The sequence below is a fragment of the Nelumbo nucifera genome, chromosome 6 (genome assembly GCF_055504915.1).
Source record: "Nelumbo nucifera cultivar China Antique chromosome 6, China Antique-T2T, whole genome shotgun sequence".
Taxonomy (NCBI): Eukaryota; Viridiplantae; Streptophyta; class Magnoliopsida; order Proteales; family Nelumbonaceae; genus Nelumbo; species Nelumbo nucifera.
The window spans coordinates 23,216,751-23,238,064 of NC_142654.1; the positions used below are offsets into that span (position 1 = coordinate 23,216,751).

Genomic DNA, 21,314 nt, shown 5'->3' on the forward strand with positions numbered 1-21,314 from the left:
TTTTTCTTTTCTTTATTTCAGATTATTGCAGGTGGGATCTACAACTTAAGTATTGAGCTTTAACTATTGTAGGCTTGATAATCCAAAGGGCTGGGGCTAGACCAAAAAGGACATGCATTGAAGTAGTGAAAAATGGATTTAAGTGCAATTTAACAATGGATATGGCATTTAAACAGAATGGAACGGCAAAACAGGATTTATGATGCCACCCTGTTGGGGATGGGGTTGGGATTTCTAGCCCCAGTGGGTTTCGGGACGGGGACAGGGCGGGGGATTTGAGTTCAGGGTCAGGGATGGGGCGTGCAAAACTCAGCCTCGCCCCGATGCCATTTCTCGTGGTCCAGCTGCTTTGAGGTGCTCCAGATAAGCTAACTAAAGAGGCTAAGGCAGACAGCCCTAAAGATGATTGACCAATAGCCAATTTAGGCTCTTGGATTTTTCACCAGGCATAGATTAAAGACTCTTTGTGTAGGGCCTACCTCGAAAAGAAGAAGCACATTCATTCAATTGCCTCTCATTAAATGGGATTAAAAATGTGGGCATTACCTCACATGATTTCCAAATTCTTCATTGGCAGATTCCCTTGCTCATGAAGGAGTAGAAGTGGGGACAATACCTTGTTGAGTTAATATTTCCTATGTAGGGTGCTCTCAATGAAGCATGGGTTGTGAAATGTAAAAGTCCATTTTCTTTGTTTGCTCTATACATAACTAGAAAATATCATGTACATAAGTTAATACTTACTTATTATAAATAAAATCTTAGATATTAGGGTAAAAGACTTGAACCTCCCTTACATTTCTCCTAAATACTAAAACCTCCCATCTCATTTTAGAAGTTACTAAGACCTCCCCTTTTGGATACATTAGCTGTAATCAAGGTTTAAAATATCAATACAGGCCAATACGTCGGTAGGGGCATATAGGCCTGTATCGAAGCTCACCCACCCCTTTTTTTCTTTGAAACTGGTTCAGAGGAGCACCTTTTGCTCCAGGTCAATGTTTTTTTGATTAATAGTATATATTTCCGTGCAAAAATATTTTTATTTGTTGAATATCATCGATAGTAGTGTTGTTAGCTGTAAGGGTATATTGGGCACATCAGGTGTATCATATCGTATCGTTGGCTTAACGATACGCCCCTACAGGGGTCGTATCAGGGTGTGACCTGGTTCAGAGGGTTCGGTCTAAGGCTGGTCTACCCCCTGAACCAGGTCACACCCTGATACGACCCCTGTAGGGGCGTATCGTTAAGCCAATGATACGATATGATACACCCGATGTGCCCAATATACCCTTACAGCTAACAACACTACTAGCGATGATATTCAATAAATAAAAATATTTTTGCACAGAAAATATATACTATTAATCAAAAAAACATTGACCTGGAGCAAAAGGTGCTCCTCCGTAGCCACAAACTAGGATTTCACAATACCCTACAGCCCAGGAGAAAGAGACAAGATTCAACCTCTCCTACCAAAGATTCCAGAAACTCTACCAACCAAAGTCAATCCAAATAGGTCAAAAACTCCCTTTTAAGCCCCAAGCGCTAGCTTCAAACTGTCTCTAGATCCATTAATCCAATTTCTCCAGTTGATTAGGGTTTTCAGGAAAATCTCCAAGAACCTGTCTTGGGCATCAATATAAATGTGTAATCCTCTCCAGAAAACTCCCCCAACTAGGCAACATCAACCTCTAGTCTATCAACAATTTAATTCTCCATGCACACTGTGTATGGGCCTAAGAGAAGAAAACGCAAGATGTGGTAACCAGCACTGATACCAAGTTGCAATAGAAACCAGCAATAATTCTAAGTTAAGAAATAGAAGTAGGAAGAAGAAAGGAGAAGTTCAGGAGGAAGAGGAAGAAAAGGGAGGAGGAAGAGAGCTTGGTCGTATCTTTCTCTAGTCCTTAATCAACTTTTATTAGATTTTTATTCTAATTAAGTAAATAATTACAACAGTACTCCAGGTAGGGTGGCTGAACTAATAACAGTAAAAGTGTAAAACAAAGAAAATAGGCCCACAACTAAGGCCCATTAAATAAAAAATAAAAGAAAACACTGAGGTCCAATCAGCCCATCAACTCTATAGTTGTAACTTGTAAGAGTTGGTAGGTGATTTCTGGAGTTGATTTGAACTCCCATGACTTGGACCAGCAATTGCACCCTTTCCTTTGGGTCCCCCTATCATTGTTAGTTTGGAACCTAGTAAACCGTTGGCACAATAGGCTCTCTACTTCAGTTGCTAACTGTACCCTTTCCTTTATCTAGCAAATTGTGTATGTTTTGTCATTGACCCATCATGCACTAGCGTATGATCTGCATGGTTTTGAAAACTGGACCAGACCGAATGGTCGGACCAATTGACCCTGAAAGCGATGGTCAAAGCGGTTCCATTTCCGGGTTGGTTTTTAAAACCATGATGATCCGAATGACTTGTTGAGCACCTCCGCTGCACACTTTTTCACATTTTATATAATTCATTGGCTTAGTCCCAAACTCGCTTGACTCCTTGGATAAGCAATTAGTACTGTTGCAACAAAATTCCTACAAAATTTAGAAGAAGGATTTGATTTCAAAATCCAACCAGGCCTGCATTTTCTCCCTTCCAACATGAAGTCTATCCATTGGAACTTGCCACCATGAAGATGCATATTCCTTTTAAGTGAACAGCTACTAGCTTGAATTCAGTTATTGGGAAGATCTAAACATTTTCAGGAAAGTGAATACTCATTCGAACTCACTAGTGCCTAAACCAAAATCAATGAAACTTCAATAGAAAGTATTAGACCCTCAAGCAAGTCACATAGTGCGGTTCATTGGTCAAACATTAATTGACCTTGACCAAAGAGAATATGCCAACAGTCCATAAAAATCCAGCAATTTCTTTGTGTCTTGATGAAGGCCAGCTCCAGATCCAGCAACTTCACAAGTTCTGCACAGAAATGGACCATTTATGTGAACAGTCTTATCTTTTTAACTTTTAATTTTCTTCCTCTGGGACTTAGTTAAAGATTGCTGAATAAATGCAACAAGTAAAACTACCCAACTTTTGTGATTAACAATTCTGCTTTATCCAGTAGATCTTCGTCTTCCATAAACCCCCTCCTCTTTTCTATGCACACTGCCATGTGTCTCACCTACAGTTTTTTGATTGCCACTCCTCTTACCATGCCCCATCTATCCATTGATTCCTCTTACCATGTGTCTCACCTCCTCTTTTCTATGATTTGATTCCTCTCAGATTTTCCTGAAAGTCCTAGCAGCAATGCTAACAACAGCCATAATCCTATTCATGGTGATGCAACTTCAATCAAAAATAAATATAACAAACATTTAATTTATGCATATTTGAGATTTTCAAAAAGTAACATTTTTCCTCTTCTATTTTAGAAAAATATCCTTCCTTTTTCTATTATGTCTTTTAGTGATTTACTTGACAAGCGACCATGTTTTGACCAAAATCATATTCTTTTTATGATATAGGTATAATATTTTATTTGACCAAAGAAAAACTATTGAAATTTGACAAACGTTATGCAAGTTTGACCTAAATTTCAGCCAAAGAAAGTCTCACTTCAGCTACTGTGGAATTACTTTCGCTTTGATGGATATAAAGCTATGTTACCATTACTAATATATAAAATTTAAGCTATGTTACCATTACCAATATATAAAATTCTAAAGGTGCCATGCACAGAAAAAGCCTTACGAATTGACAAGAGCTAATTAGCTAAAAAGATTAAAAGAAAACTGTAGGCATCTTATTTTTTCAACACAAAATGCAGAAGGAAAATCATAAGCCTATCTCAACACCAAGAACTCCTTGATGAATATAAACCTAAAATTAGGCTTTACCAAACCATATGGTTTTTGTCTTCACTAGCAGCAGGCCATCGCAGCCCTACTGATGCCATCAAGTAGCGTGATAATGTCAGCAGGGTTTGTCTTTTCTCTACACAGAACAAAGAGGTATATGATTGGGAGTATTCTGGCACCAACTTGGAATCAAGAAGAAGAAAGGAGAATGTTCATCTATCAAAAAAATGGAGAATGTTCAGTTGAGAGAAAGAATCATATGTTGGACAGCCACCCACTTCTCATTATATTTATATCTACGACAAAAATAACAACTTTACATGAATATCCCCACTAATACTCCAAAATACTATAACAACCATTTGCACAAGCACCATTTGCTTTTCTTCTTTTTCTAGTGTGTCTACTAACTTATGTCTGTTAAAGCAAAAAAGAAATCCCCTTGTGTAACATAATGAGTAAAGACATCTGCCTAGGATAGAGGTAGCTTACCTGCTTAAGATCATCAAATTAGGAAGTTTGATTTTTACTTGCTTTCCACTTAACTTGTATTTCTTTCTAAGTTCATTCAATATATTCCGCAGATTTATTTTTGCTTGTTCTCCAGTGGAGTTCCTTTGAAGAGCATCTATAATAGACTGGATATTTAGTCCTCTCCGTTCCATCATTTCCTGAAAAAGAAACAAATTTACAACTGCAAATGTATATATATATATATATATCAAAAAACAATATCTTGTGGATTCTACTACCTTGCATACATGAAAGTGGCAAACCCAAGGACTGGCAGACATCTGACTGTGCCTCTGTGGAGAAAAGCTAACAAGGAATATAAAAGAAAAGACATTACATTCTGCATTTCAAAAAGTCCAAACATATTTTTATATTAAATAGAAAACTTATCAATGGAAAAAGTATATGACAAGAACAAACTCAGGTGAAAATTTATTAAAGGCACCTTGCTTCCCCACCAAATAGCCAAAGACAAGTTAGTAAAAAACTCACATAACCATGACAGTAGAAACAACATCCGAAAAGAATACTCTCTCCAGATGATTCTTGACTTCAGTAGCACCATATTCAAAGCCACAAATCCATCTTCCAAGTTTCTTGGACAAAAACAGAGATGCAGTTTGATCAGCAGAAGCATTTTTCTGACCACATTCCAACACCTTCTGTGCAATTGAATTGGTACATCATAAAAATTATATATTATCAGGTACTTGCAGACATTAGAGAAACTTTACTATCTGCCATGGTAAATTCAACTACTGCATGTTGAACAGATCAAATGATTACTACTTGGTTGCAATTCAGCCATTTAGGAGCAGAATTGATGAAGAGTGAGGTCTTGTAGATTATAGATGCAAGAAGAATAAACCATTATAATGCTATAAAGTGCCTGTTTGGGAGGGCTGAGAAGAACATTTAGATAAGCTGTTTCAGCTGCTTTGAGGCACACCAGATAAAGCCATCTAAAGAGGCCAAAGTGACAGTCCTAAAAATGACTTATTGCATCCAATTTGGGCTCCCCAGATTTTCACCAAACATAGCTTAAAGGCTATTTGGGTAGGGCCCACCTTGAAAAAGTAGAAGCCACTGTGCTTCAGCCCTCCCAAATGGGCACTCAGAATGAACAAAATCAAGAAAAGAAAAGAATGATTCCTGCAAAAAAGAAGGTAATTCTGTTGTGCCATGTCATGATGAAAGAGGCATGAAGATTACAAAGAAGTTAATAACCTTCTAGAATGGCTTATCAAAAAAGAAAAGAAAAGAAAAGAAAGCCCTTTTAGAATGGTCTTGAACATTGAAAGACTATGTTTGCTTATCATTTGGATTCATAGTTGTCAAGACAACGCCTAGGCGGGTAGGCGCTTTTTGGGGATCGCCTCACCCAAACGCCTAGGCGGGTAGGCGCTTTTTGTCAATGCCCCATCTAGCTTCACATTAGTCACTACCCCACAAAGATTCTCTACAGACCCCTGACTACATCCAAAGTCTGTAGGATATTTTGTCTCACCTCCAGTATGCTCCATTGATCAGACGGAGGCAAACGAAAATAAAAATAAGATACTACTAATAAAAAAACACTAACCTGAGCTTTTTTTGCAACAAAAAACTAGGGTTTCACAGCACCCCAACAAAATGGGAGAAATGGGTGAAAAAGAGAACTAATGGCCGCTCCTACCACAGACTCCAGAAACCTCTCCAAACTGTCTCTAAACCCCTTAGTACGATTTCTCCAGTCAGCTAGGGTTTCTGGGTGTTAGTGGTGTTAGTGAAGGGGTATTTCGGTCCTTTGTACTTGTTGAGAATGTTGATGTGTACTGTTATGTTAGTTTGAGTGCCTCTTACTTAAAGAAGGGCACTTAAGTCTTTTCCAATAAGTTAATAATATAATAACACGTCTGGCCGAATCTAGGGATATCTTTTTCTCTAATTCGAACCAGCCTTTCTCTCTTTCCTCTCTTTTCTCTCTTCTTCTTTCCTCTCCTACTTCTTGCTGTTTACTTTACAGTCAACGAACAAGACAGAATTCTAGGGCAGGTCAAACTTCAACATGGTATCAGAACCAGGTTCAACAAATCAGACTTGCTAGAATTCTGTCTTTTGCGCATTCGAATTAGGATTTCTCTTGGGTTCTCAGCTGTGAGTTGGAGACTGGGAAAAGGGCTGAAAAGGAGTGATCGCCCTCTTCCCTAGGAGGTTCCTATGCCTCCGATTGTGTCGTTGGTGATTGGTTGTTGTGGTTTCTAAGCCCTAGTTAGGGCTGGTACGTGTGGTGCAGTGGTGTCTCAGCCCTTCGTGTGGTTGGCCTTCAGGCGATGAGTGTGCAGATTTCGATGAAGTGTCTGTGTGTAGTGTGCAGTGTGTAGTGATCATAAGTCAGTGCTCAGAATTCAGTGATAAGGGAGTTCGGCAATGGCAGATAACAGTGATAGTAAACCTAGTGTCATGATATCTACTGACTACCTGAATGTCCAAATGACCTCCATTAAACTGAATGGAGAGAATTATGTCCCTTGGGCCAAGTCTGTAGAGGTTTTTCTGAAGGCGAAGAAGAAAGTGAAGCATATAAGAGAGGAGAAACCCCCGCTAATTCTCAGGAGTATGAAGACTGGGAACATGAAGATGCACAGATCATTACATGGTTGTGGAACAGTATGGAACCCAAAATCAGTGTGAACTTCATGTTTCTTGACACAGCCAAAGAGGTGGGGATCATGCTAAGAAACTGTATTCAGGTCAGGATAATACCACTAGGGTATATCAACTGTATCAGGAATACTTCAATCTGCAACAGGGAAATCAGAGCCTTGAGGAGTACTATGCCAATGTGAGGAATATCCGTAATGAGTTAAATGTCTATCATCCTCTCACTTCTGATGTCAAAGTTCAACAGCGACAGCGAGAGCAGCTTGATGTGACACGGTTTCTGGTGGGGCTGAAGTCTGAGTATGAACCAGTACGAGCCCATACACTAGGGGGATCTGCTCTTCCATCTTTAGAGGAGGTGTTTGCTCGTCTTCGGAGGGCTTCCAATGGATCTATGGATTCTAATGTCTCCGATAAATCAGCATTTGCAGTGTCAAGAGGTCGAGGTGGCAGAAGTGGGGCTCGAGGAGCCCAGCCTGGCAAGAGTGGTAGTGGTGGATCTACACATATCCGTGGTGGTGGTCGTACTGGAGGCAGAGATTCAGGGGGAGCTCGTGGTAGAGGACGTGGCTCGGGTCCACGGAAGTGTACTCATTGTGGTTTGGATGGACATACCATTAACTATTGCTATGACTTACATGGTCCTCCCTCGACGTGGGCCAACCATGCCATGACTAGTGACACCAGTTTCAGCCCTAGACAGGAGAACCGATCAGCTAACCCGATGCCTTCTACTTCCTCAGATGGTCCAGGCAAGGAGATGGTGAGTGTTCCTCGGGATGAGTATGAGAGGTATGTTCAATCCAAGTCGCAACAGAACACAGCTTCCTTTGCACACTCAGGTATTGCTTGTTTGGCATCCACACCCAACCCCTGGATTATTGACTCTGGAGCCTCCGATCACATGACGGGAACTCCAGGTGTGTTTTCATCTCTCACTCATTGCTCAACATCACAATCTGTTACCCTTGCTAATGGCTCCACATCATCTATCTGTGGTGTTGGTAATGTTGACCTAGACCCTGTATCCCTATCCTCTGTTTTATATGTACCTAAGCTTCCATTTAATCTTATGTCTGTTAGTAAGCTGACCAAGTCCCTTAAGTGCTCCATCACATTTTACCCTTCTATGTGTGTTTTTCAGGATCTCAAGACGGGGATGAAGATTGGTGGAGTGCATGAAGCCGGTGGACTGTATTATCTTGATGGTGGTGGACGAACGTCAACGGCCCTTCAGTCATCCATTTCTCATCTCCAGTGGCATTGTAGATTTGGTCATCCTTCGCTGAAAGTGTTGCAGTCCTTAGTCCCTTCATTGAGTCAACTTTCTGTTTTAGATTGTGAGTCATGTCAATTTGGGAAACACCATCGTGTTCCCTTTCGTTCTAGGGTCAATAAAGTGATGTCATATAATGGATACCGATATTTTGTTATTTTTGTTGATGACTGTTCAAGAATGACGTGGCTCTATTTAATGAAAGAAAGAAGTGAATTGTTTGCCATCTTCCAGAAGTTTTATGCTGAGATCCGCAATCAATTTGGCGTTCACATCAAAATTTTCCGTTCTGATAATGGTCGTGAATACTTGTCTTCATCTTTTCAAGAATACTTGGACCAACATGGCATTATACACCAAACTTCATGTACCTACACTCCGCAACAAAATGGGGTTGCTGAGAGCAAGAACCGCCATCTTGTAGAAACGGCACGCTCCCTCATGCACCACATGAATGTTCCCAAAATCTTTTGGAGCGATGCAATGCTCCCCTCTTGTTTCTTAATTAATCGGATGCCCACGTCTATCCTTGATGGTCGTTCTCCTTTTAGTGTCTTATTCCCCAACATGTCTCCGTTTCCGCTTTCTCCTCGGGTATTTGGGTGTGTCTACTTCGTTCATAATCTGGGCCCCGGGACTGACAAGTTAGATGCACGTTCCCTGAAGTGTATCTTCCTTGGCTATTCCCGAACTCAGAAAGGGTACAAGTGTTATCATCCCAGTTCTCGTCGTTCATTGGTATGTGCTGATGTTACATTCTTCGAGTCTACTCCGTTCTTCATGGGGTCCGGTGCTGCTGCTTCCTCCACATCACCACCTCCTCTTCCTCTTCCTGCGGCTGATCCACCTCCTCTGGTTCTAGTCATGCCTACGTCCTCGCCTCCGGTGCCACTGTCGGTTGACCGTCCACTCATCCGTCACGTGTATACACATCGCCCGCGTGTACCGGCTGCAGCTCCTCCAGCTTCATCACCGTTGACAGATCCAGCTCCAGCTCCGACACTAGCCTCCGACCTAGATCTTCCTATTGCCTTCCGAAAAGGTAAACGTACTTGCACCCTTCACCCTATTTCCAATTTTGTTTCACTTACCCACCTCTCCGCCTCCCATTGCCAGTTCATCTCTTTGTTATCCTCCGTGGTTGTTCCTAAGGATGTCCAGGAAGCCCTTACCTCTCCAGAGTGGTGCCGTGCTATGGAAGAAGAGCTCTCTGCTCTGCATCATAATCACACTTGGGATCTCACCGCTCTTCCTCCTGGGAAACAGGTTGTCGGTTGTAAGTGGGTGTATAGTGTTAAGTACTTGCCAGATGGTCGTGTTGAGCGCCTGAAGGCACGGCTGGTTGCCAAAGGGTACTCCCAAACCTATGGCATTGACTACACAGAGACATTCTCCCTGGTTGCTAAGATAGGGTCAGTTCGTGTCGTCATCTCCCTTGCAGCTATGTATGATTGGCCTCTCCATCAGCTAGATATCAAAAATGCCTTTTTGCATGGTGATTTGCTCGAGGAGGTCTACATGGAGCAACCACCAGGGTTTGTTGCTCAGGGGGAGGATGGTAAGGTATGCAGACTTAAGAAGGCTATTTATGGACTTAAACAGTCCCCTCGAGCATGGTTTGGTAGGTTCAGTGAGGTGGTCAAGAAGTTTGGTATGAAACAGTGCCAAGTTTATCACTCTGTTTTCAGTTTTGACTCGTCGGCAAGCAAAATAATATTGGTGGTGTATGTGGATGATATCGTTGTGACTGGGAATGATAAAATGGGCATTGACAGATTGAAGGCATTCCTACAGGAACACTTTCAGACAAAGGACCTTGGCAAGTTGAAATACTTTTTGGGCATAGAGGTAGCAAGATCTAAGCATGGCATTAATTTGTGTCAGAGGAAATATGTGCTTGATTTACTGGAAGAAACAGGGTTGTTGGGTACTAAATCGGCTGAGACACCTATGGAAACAAATACGAGCCTGAGCAGTGATATAGGTGAAGTATTTGAAGACCCTGGCAGATACCGACGACTTGTAGGCAAACTAAACTATCTAACCATTACTCGGCCAGATATTTCATTTGCGGTTAGTGTGGTGAGTCAGTTCATGCAGAAACCTTTGGTCCCACATTGGAATGCAGTGCTAAGGATTGTGAGGTATCTGAAAGGAGCTCCTGGTCATGGTTTGCTGTACAGGAGTGGTGGAAAACTAGTAGTAGAAGGATACACCGATGCTGATTGGGCAGGTTCTATGTCTGATAGACGATCTACCACAGGCTATTGCACCTTTCTAGGGGGTAACCTGGTAATGTGGAAAAGTAAGAAGCAAACAGTTGTGGCAAGAAGCAGTGCAGAAGCAGAATATAGGGCCATGGCACATACTGCTTGCTTAATAACAGGTCTAGCCGAATCTAGGGATATCTTTTTCTCTAATTCGAACCAGCCTTTCTCTCTTTCCTCTCTTTTCTCTCTTCTTCTTTCCTCTCCTACTTCTTGCTGTTTACTTTACAGTCAACGAACAAGACAGAATTCTAGGAAAGGTCAAACTTCAACACTGGGAAAAATCTCCAAGAACCTGCCTTGGGCCTCAATCTAAGTGATAAAACTTCTCTAGAAATCTCCCCTGACTGGGCCGCATCAATCTTCAATTGATCAACGGCTTACTTCTCCATACACATTGTGTATGGGCCTAACCGCCTAAGAGAAGAAAAGCAAGAAGTGGGAACCTGCACTGATACCAAGAAGAAAACCAGTCCAACAATTTCTTACTTGTATAAGAAAGAAAAAATAATTGAACCAAATAACATAAGAAATAAATGTGTTAAGGGCCCATAGAGACAGTCCATTGCAGCAGAAATAAAAAACAATAAATAATTGAACCAAACAAAGGCCCACTCGGCCGAATCTCTTTACAGTAAGATTTCTGATAGATGAATATTTGAAGATGGAAACAAGTTCAAGAGATATCCTCGTCAGGGTTCCAAGTGATACATCTTCTACGTCTTTGAAGAAGCAAGGGAAATCAACAAATCGTAGAATGGTAGAAGGTATGCTCTTAATAGGGGCTCCACCCCTTCTTTTTCTTTTCGGGAACAAAAACAGGGGATCTTCCCCTCCTCCTCCACTTCTTTTTCTTACAATTGTCTAAAACCTCCCTTGTCGTTAATTTTCCATCACTCCGTTCACATGTGACATCACATGAGTGGTAATTATTTTATAATTCCTAAAATACCCTTAATGTTCACCGTTGCTATTGGAAGTTGCAGCAGTGGTAGTGATTTTGATTTCTGGTATCGTCGTTGCAGGCGACGGTGACCACTGCAACTTCTGAACGGCAAATTGCACTGCCGATGCCAGTGCTTTGGGGAAGCTTTACGATCCCATCCTCCACTAGTTTTGGTCTCATCCCTCACCCCCCACTGTGATCAGCTCAACATCCCTTGCATCGTCTTCTCTACTTCCGAAGACCGTTTATCACAATCGACGGGGATTTTAGCATTTAGCGGTGCTGGATGCAATTACTGGACCACTTGGGTCTCCTAAAAAACCTGAGATTTCTCAGGCTACAAGGGATTTCAAGAATCACAAAGCTGCCAGACTCAATCCAAGAGTTGACGGAATTGATGGTCTTGGATCTCAGAGCATGTCATAATCTGGAGGAACTGCCAGCGGGGATCACCTCTCTAAAGAAGCTGACCCACTGAGATGTGTCCTGCTACCTACTGGAATACATGCCCAAAGGTCTCAGATCCCTTTCAGATCTTCAGTTCCTGGGTGGATTTGTAGTAAGCAGTTTAAGAGGGAAAGAAGCCTGCAAACCCAGCAATCTGTCGAAACTAGTGAAACTTCGGAAACTCAGCCTAAGCTTAGCTGCAGAAAAAAAAAAAAAAAAAAAAAAAAAAAAAAAAAAAAAAAAAAAACTGGAGATAATCTGTCACAAGGCTCTCACAATAACCTGGAGAGCAGCTTCCTACCTGGCGGAAAAAAATGGCAGACAATACCTGAAGAATTATTCCATGGCCGCCATATTTGTGAAAAGATTAGCAGCACAACGAACAAGGAAGTCTACGACATCCAAACAATAATCTGTCACAAGGCTCCTCAAATCTCTCACAATAATATGGAGGAACCGACTCGTCAGAATCTCCGTCGGAATCTCACCAGAGAAATTAATGTAGCTTCATCTTCGTTGCTGCTAAACCGGTCAACAACCGTGCTTGGGAAAATGGAGAGAGAGGGGTCAGATGAGGAATGGGGTGCCGGTGCTCGTGACGGCATCTTTCGTCATCGTTTTGTCCCGTACGGCTGTACTCCACCAGTAGCACCAGATCTCACCTCCTCCACACCAGAACCTAACCTCAGAGCAAGGCCTATTTTAGCACCGATGTTTTATACAACCCAGCTGGGAACATAGTAAACGTCATTCCAGAGTCAACCACCATTCTGCCATATTTGCATTTGGAAAAAATTGGAAACCAGGGGTTTTTCATCAATTGGGTTTTATTTTGAAATTTTGATGAATAGTGAAGGGCAAATTCGATATTTCATTTTTCCATTAGTGTTTACCAGCATGTCAATTGTCAAAAAACTTAGGGTATTTTAAAGACAATATGTAAACAGTAAGGGTACAGTTTGTCAATTTCGTGAACAGTAGGGGTAGTTTAAGAGATTTACCCTTTTCTTTTTTTCAAACAAAAAACAAGGGATCCTCTTCTTGGAACAAAAAAACAAGGGTCTACCCCTTCTTTTTCTTTTTCTGGAAGAAAATTTCTTCATCATTTTTTTGAACTAAAACAAGGGCTTTGCCTTTACTTCCATTTCAATGGCAAAAATAGAGGTTCATCCACATTTTGTTCTATTTTTTTAGACATTAAGCAATGCCTAGGTAACCAGGCAACTAAGCGCTCCCCTATTTCCTAATCGCCTTGGCACCTTGAAAACTATGTTTGGATTGGGTTCATTTCTGCATGCTGGTTGTCAAATGGTGCACATCCTTTTACTCTCAAAGTGGTGTGGAGTTCGGGATTTGCCAATCTGCTTATGGGTGTTGACACAATTGGATAGCTTGTTATGGGCCTTACTGTTGCTTAATTAGCACAGTTTATATGCTTTTTTTATCAATAACTTCCAAATTTTATTAAGATAAGACCACAAGATGTACATATATACATGATCCCATTTGGAGATAATATGGCCGTTTGGCAAGTCTTTCTGGGTTGTCTTTAAGCTTTTGAATGATCAAAAGACAATTTCTTTTGTCTTTTCCAGATTGATAACAAACAGCCAAAAGACAATTTCTTTTGTCTTTTCCAGATTGATAACAAACAGCCTAGCAGATAGAAAGACCTTATAAAAAAGCTAATAGGACCCAGTTTTTTGGCTGTTACCAAATGGAAAAAGACCAAGAATTGTTCTTTCAATCTTTCAAAATAGGAAACTTCAAATGAAGCTTCCAACCAATATTTGTATGGATGATCTATGTCCTACCAAATGCTCTTTGTCTTCAAAAACCAACTCTCAAAAGCCCCATAGGTCTTTCAATCTGGCTGAGCTTTTTTATTACCAAACACAACCACGCTTCCAACCAAAATCTGTATGGAAGATCAATGCATTACCAAATGGTCTTCGTATTCAAAGACCAGCTCGATCTCCTTCCCTCTCTCTCTCTCTCTCTCTCTCTATTTGCACTCAGAACATTTGATCTCTCCTCACCCTTTGTTTTACTAGACAATGAGCCATACAATTAGCTTCCCTTTGTACCCATTGAAATCATACTTCCATGTCCTGAGCCATTTGAATGTTGTCATTTTGTTAGAGTCAATTATACAGGGATAGTTTTGTCTTTTCGGTATATATTATTAGTGTGATGTAATATCTATTATGTTCAAGTTTAAGTTATATATCCCATACTTAATTAGGGGCATAAGAGTCCTTATGTACTTAATTAAAAACATATAAATACAACCTGGCCCACTAGAGAAAATTCTCCTCTAGATCGAACCAGTTTTCTTCTCCTCCTCTTCTTTATCTCTTCTCTCTCTTTCTTTTGTCTTTATTCTCTGCTAATCTAGGGCTGAAACCAGTACAGATTTGTTATGTAACACATTTCATTCCTGTAAATCCAAAGAGCTTTTTCTTTGTTCTGCAACCACAAAATTACCAGTTGTGAGTCCCTTTCAATCACATGGTCTAAATGCAGTTTTTCTTTCTTATTATTAGGTTTCTTTTTTTTCTTGTCATTGGGATGTGGGCCTACTTTTCTTCACTGTTCAGGACTGCTTTCTACTATATTTCCTCTATCTTTCTCCTCCTCAATATTGCATATTAAAGATGGCTCATGTTCAGGAATCAAGGTTACGAGTGTCACATTCATCCCCACATCAATAATACCCCTAGAACTCTCCCAATGACAATATGAGACCATAGTTAAAAATCACCCAAAGCTCCTGGAAGAATACCAATGAGAAACCAAAGTACTAAGGCTTTGTTATTGCCCATTTCAAAAACTGCCTTTCTAATCTCCTCTTGCGCAACTTTTAATAGATCCCTTGTTATTAATTTGGCCAGTGGCTTTTTTTGCACATCTAAATCATTTCAGTGTACTACTTATTGGAGCTACTCCTAGCTTCCCTGTAAATGCACCAATTTATATTTCAATTATCTGTAGTGAAACCACACACCAATCTCAACATCCTCATCTATGCTACACTAATTCATAATCCATACAACCTTACTAGCATCATAGTTCTCTTACAAAATGTCGGTGTTCAAGACTGCTATCAGTCTTGATCACTAAGAAACTTCAGGTTCGAAGAGAAGAGAAAGTGAAGGAGGAGAAAGAGTGGTGAGAGAGCAGTAGAACACAGGCTTTGAGGAGAAGAACAGAATCTCAAATATTCTGCCGCCACCACTTCAATTTAATATTTATATGTTATGCTAGTTACATGAAAGGACACATCTGCCCTTGGTGTTTACATCATAACACATAACAATATAAAACTGAAAAGTAAATAACAACTAGAATAACAGAATAGTAAATTGACCATCAGCTATGACTAGATATATTCTACCCTACGGACAGAGTGGGACCACAGCTGTGGGGCCCACATCAATGTTCTCTACACAAAATATTCATGTCCCCTCATTACATCTTCTGCACTAACACCAACTCTACTTCAGGTGAATATCCATATGCAATGAAGACATTAAAAACATCCTCTCAATTCTCCTTTATTTATAACACAGAATAGGAGAATATTCATTTCATTTTTCCTTTTGCTATTATATATATCCAGGAAATACAGGAAATCTTCTTTACATATAAACAAAATGCTGTGTAATATGCTGTATGTTGCACAGCAGAACATAAACACCCCCATAAGAATATTTTACATGGCAAACAGAAAAGTAAAAGCAAGCAAGTCAATAGAACAAAAACACTAGAAACTGCTAATAAAAACAATAAAGTGTTACAACAAAGAAACTAAATCAAATAACTGGTTTAAAAGATGACCTTTAGGTTCAGCAGTGGAGAAATTTCAAGTTTACTTATTGGCTGATCCAGGGCACTGTATGCAGCTTCAGAAATAGAGCAAGCAGATAATGAACCAACAGGTTGACCACCAACTCCATCATAAGCATTTGGACTCCCACCAAATAACCCACAAGGATCTTGAACAGAATCACCCTTGAAGCAACCATAAGAAAATTGAACAAGTTGATTTCCATAAGCAGTTCTCACTGTTCCATCATAAGCGATATAGAGATCACGCATATAAAACATAAGCTTTCTGGTCAAAGTGCCAGGAAGATCAGCATTCTCACCAAAAGAATTATCACGAGTTGACACTGAGTGAACAAAACATTCAAGTGGGTTTAACCCATCAAGAAAAGAATTTTCAACAACAGCATAGGGTATGTTAGATATACTACATGCAGGAATATCATGAGACTTTTGGTAATTCCAAGAAGCGCAGGAAAGTTTGCATGGAATCTGGAAAGATAATGGAACTGAAGCATGTTGCAAACCAAGACAAAGGCCTTGCTGAACTATTTTCAGCAAATTACCCTTGCTCCCAGCCTTTAACATAGCCAACAATGAGTTGTCATTACTGGCATATTGATGGATTAGGCTCTGAATATCATGAAAGGCTTCACGAAAAGAACTAACGGAAACTTGACATAGGACAACCGACTCCTGATTTGAGGGGCATTCTTGATCCACTCTATAGCCATTGGTTTTTGTATTCTCTCCATCATATCTCAGAAGGTGCACCATCTCAGGATCCACCATCAACTGCTTGATATATATTTTCTTCTTTATTTCTTGCAAACCACATCTTACTTCATCAAGCATATTTTTCCGGGAATGTGAATCAGAAGCAATGTAAATATCAGATAAAGAAACACTAAAACCCCCCATTGATATCCACTCACAGAAAACATCCTGAGCAGCAAAAAGGAAGTCAATGGCTCTATTCTGGTAATGATCGACAAGAACAGAGAAAATGCTGCCTGCTCTGCTACGCAACCAAGAAGATTCGCCAAAAGAACATAAAAGCTCCCCATTACTGATTTTGACACCACTTGATGGAAAAACATAATCAAAAGACTGAGGAAGTAGCATGTCAAATAATTGCTTGCCAGTCCAAAGAGGAGCTTCAAGCAATGGTGCTTTTAGAATAACTGGAATCTGCAATTGGTGCGGACACAGCATTTTCAACTGCTGCATTTGGAACATATCCAAGAAAACCCCATTCTGTGTAACCAAATGTGCAGCAGATAAACTATCATGACTCAGTGAGAGCAAGTTTTGACCATTTTGTCCATTAACTAACTGTTTGCTTAAGGCAACAAGCTCCCTGAGCTCCACTCTACAGTCAATAGCTTGAGCAATAAACCCATGAAGGCAATCACCATCAAAATCCCCAGATAAAGGAGAACAACAAAGTGGGTTTATAGAAACAACTGAGTTTATTGGTAGGACCTTCACAGACAAAGCCATGAGAGAATGCTGATGCACTGAAGGAGGCCTGTTTATTAAAACAATATCACCATCGTCGAGGTGTCTGTATACAATGTCTCCTAATTTCAGTTCACTTGTATCACATAATTGAACCAGTTTACCTTTTCTCCTGATAAAGAAACGTCCCTTTTCAATGAGATGAAACTTTAAATGGTTAATCAGTTTTTCCCAATTATGTACATTAAGATACTCAGGAATTTGTAAATTCTCTGCAACCATTCGTGGTACACCAATTTCACACAAGCTAATTTTCGGGTCTCCAATTACAGTCATACGGAATGCATAATCCGTTCGCTTGCCAAGCATAATTTCTTTGATCCATTTCAAACCACACATACTTGAAACAGAATCATTCTTACCCAAGACAGTGTCCTTTTTAAGTGACTTGTCTGTATGCAGCTGCAACATTAACAGCACAATCATAAAATATAAATTTGTAATTTAAAACTAACAATGGCTAAAAGAACAGAGAAATGAAATTTGACTTGCCTTGGAGACACTTAGACAATTACGAACATGTAAACTGAGCTCATTCGCATGCCTCTTAGAATCAATTAGCTTCTTCATAGCCTTGGTGCGTTCATCCTATAGACCAACAATTAAATGAATACCCAAAAGATAACAACACAATGAAAAGATCACAAATAAAGGACAAGTTGCCATCAGTTCCACAAGAAAAACGAGAACACAAACATTGTTCTAAAATGAAAAAGGAATACTTACAAAAGCTAATTGGTGGCCATTAGAGGATAAATGTGTCAACTCCATGATACGGTGACAGTTTGGTGTTACAGGAAAGCAAGAAAGGAAAATTGCTTCTGGTCTTAAAACAAATTTCTTTAGGAACCTTAGATCAACACTTTTTAGTAAACAATAAACCTACCAAAAGAAAGAAAGAAGAAATCATATACATGCACAAAGAAAAATGAACTAGGAAGAGATGTCATGATACCTGGACACTGTGCATGCCTAGAATACCAGTGTTGGACACAATACATGCCTAATACAACACCAGGTGCAGAATGGACCTTCTAGAGTACATAGCATTAACATTTTCTTAAATATGTAAGTCGGTACCATTTAACAAATCATACCATAATCTCCATATATTAAAAATTTAAGTAAATTTGATGATATATAAGCATAAAGAAATGGCACATGGCCATGAACCTCCAAAAAGAGAGCTATAGAAGCATCATAAAGGGATATTTCCCAATTTTGGTTCCAGCTACTTGGAGTCATGGAAGGGGGGTGGACTAGATATGAACCTAACCTTATTTTTTGAACAAAGTGGCCCCTGTCAGAACTGAACCATGTTCTTAAGCAGATATAAGCATATTTTAAATGGGATATCTATACCCATAACCATGTACAGGATCTTAGGAAATGGATCATTGTATCTTCATTCCCCACATTCATGTGTTTCAGCATCACATGCATGCATTATAGCAGGAGGGATGGGGTTCAAGAGAGGAATTCAACTGCCACCTAATAGGAAATTAAAAAGAATGTAAATTCAATGGAAAGTATAGAAAGATGTCAAATAGCAATAAAAATTCAAAATTCCATAGGCCTAGCCTTAATGAAGATAAAGGACATACAAATAAGTTAAAACCACTATTCATAAATCACATTTTCAATGTATTTTTGGGTACAATGATGGACATGCAACAGCACACAAAATGGGAACACCCAGTCCAGCTAACCTTGACCATAGGCCACATCCAGGACCATGCAAAAGCTCATGCCAGCATGCAGACCCAAGGCCACATCCAAAAACCACTTTAAGTTTCAACCTAAGGGTATTAAAAAAAATCATGTTATCCAAAAGCACATCTATGTCTCTACCAAGTATTTTTCTATAAAAAAATATCCAACCTCAACCTAAAGGTTTAGAACATATAAAAGAGATAGGCATCTATTTCTACAAAGACTTCAGACCGATTAGTTTGATAAGCAGCCCCTATAAAACTATTGGCTGAAGTGCTGGCAGGAAGGCTGAGAAAAGTAATTCAGGAGGTGATAGGGGAAACTCAGATGGCTTTTGTAGAGGGGAAGCAGATTTTAGACAGAGTGCTGGTGGCCAGTGAATGTATAGATTCAAGATTAAGAAGTGGAAGGCCAGGTTTAGTGTGCAAATTAGACATAGAAAAGGCTTACGACCATGTTGAATGGGGTTTCTTGGAGGAAATGCAAAGATTGATGGGGTTCAGAGAGGTTTGGAGAGGGTGGATATACGGGTGCATCTCATCAGCCTCTTTCTCATTGTTAATCAATGGGGTGTTATCAGAATTTTTCCAAGCTGCTGTTTGTAATAGTTATGGAAGCTCTAAATTTGATTATGAAGAAAGGGGGAGGATGGTTAGAAGGCTTCAAAGTTGGAAATGAAGGTCCATGTATATCTCACCTACAATATGCTGATGATACACTAATATTCCTAGATGCTTCAGAAAATCAAGTGCTGAAGGTGAACATCTCAAAGTTGGCTAAAATAGCCATAAGATTTTGGGAAGATGAATGGCTCGAGGTGGGAAAATTGTGTGAGGTGTGTCCTAGACTTTACGAGCTGACAGATGAAGTGTCCATTGAGCAGTGCTATGAGTGGAGAGGGGATCAAGTGATTTGGAAACCAAAGTTCAGAAACCTTTGTTGGACCAGGTAAAAGGAGTGTGGGGTAATCCAGTACCCCCAAGGGTGGAAGCTTTTGCTTGGCTGGTGGCACATGACAGTATCTAAACCCATGATCACTTGAAATCCGGATGCCTGCAGTTAGCAAATTGCTGTTTTATATGTAATCAGGAGGAAGAAACAATCATCCATTTATTCTTCTCTTGCAGTGTGGCAAATTTCATGTGGAATTTTTTCTCCTTTTCGTTTGGAGAGAATGTCTTTCACCCATTGGTTCCATCTGAGATATTTTCTAAATGGCTGAAAATCAGAGGTAGTAAGAAAGCCAAAATTTTGTGGAGTTGTATTCCTTTCACTGTACGTTGGCTCATTTGGAAAGAGAGAAGCAGAAGGTTCATTGAGGACAAGACAAAGAATGTCAAATACTTGTTAGCAGGGATGTGCAACTCGATTGTAGCCTGGGTTCTCAGTCTTCCAGAGTTTGACCAAGTGAACAAGTCTGATCTGATAGAGAATTTCTGGAGTACTCTAGAGTTGAATCCTTGTCATTTTGAGTCTTTTTCACTGAAATTTGTTCAATTTTGGCGTGTCAACTAGACAACCATTTCTCTGAGATGAGATGCTTTTTTCAGTTTTAATGAATTTTCCTTTTTATCCTTCAAAAAAAATGTATTTCACCAAGTTGAGTATTTAAATAAACCCAAAATATTCAATGATAATGTAGAGTGCATTTCATTATTTGTGATGACATAAAGATACCTTCTAATTATATAAGATGTAAGTGTAGGAAAGAGAAATCCAAATGTAGAGGATCATGGGCTGGGTTTAGCGCCAATGATAAGGGCTTTAACCTAGGCCTAGGCCCAAGCTGGCCAAACGGGCTTTCAAGCCTAATGAGTAATGACTTTGGGCCCATGACATCAAATAAATAAAAATTTTATTATTTTAATTTTTTAAATAAATAACATGTAATACATGCAAAGAAATATTACACAGGCCAAAGTTAAATTAGGCTTGACTAGGCATTAAGCCTATGGCACAAAAAATAAGGCATTGACCTCATTTAATTGCTAGGCTTGATTTGGCTTGGCTTACCATCCTTTTATAGATGAAGGCAAGGCCTTCATTCCTCTTCTTGAGAAATGTGGTACTTGGAACAACACTAAATAGTGCAACCATTGAGTGTATTCCCAAGTCCCACATTGCTCAAGAATGGGAATGAAGGCAAGACCTTCATATATATAAGCCCTTGCTTAGGAGGACAATTCTAATTCTAGAATTGACTCAAGTGTTGACACATTTGTTTGACATTTGTCAACTCATAAATATTTATTTATATGTTAAAACAAAACTTAAAAACTTGTATATTTAAAAATATATTCTATTATTTTGTGGGCCGGGACAGGCCCGGGCTGGGCTT

At 39.8% G+C, this 21,314-nt stretch overlaps 1 protein-coding gene across 6 annotated transcripts in view; it reads right to left on the bottom strand.

The window, feature by feature from the left end:
- NRPD1A (nuclear RNA polymerase D1A) overlaps positions 1 to 21,314 on the bottom strand; it is a 70,200-nt gene that overhangs the window by 26,228 nt on the left and 22,658 nt on the right. For all 6 annotated transcript variants that reach the window (XM_019200346.2, XM_088890104.1, XM_019200347.2 and 3 more), the window contains 6 exons: positions 17,990 to 18,145; positions 17,756 to 17,851; positions 15,755 to 17,665; positions 4,828 to 4,997; positions 4,575 to 4,641; positions 4,315 to 4,493 (listed from right to left, as the gene is read on the bottom strand). In XM_019200346.2, coding sequence (XP_019055891.1) covers positions 4,315 to 4,493; positions 4,575 to 4,641; positions 4,828 to 4,997; positions 15,755 to 17,665; positions 17,756 to 17,851; positions 17,990 to 18,145 — 2,579 coding nt within the window. The remainder of the gene's footprint in view (positions 1 to 4,314; positions 4,494 to 4,574; positions 4,642 to 4,827; positions 4,998 to 15,754; positions 17,666 to 17,755; positions 17,852 to 17,989; positions 18,146 to 21,314) is intronic.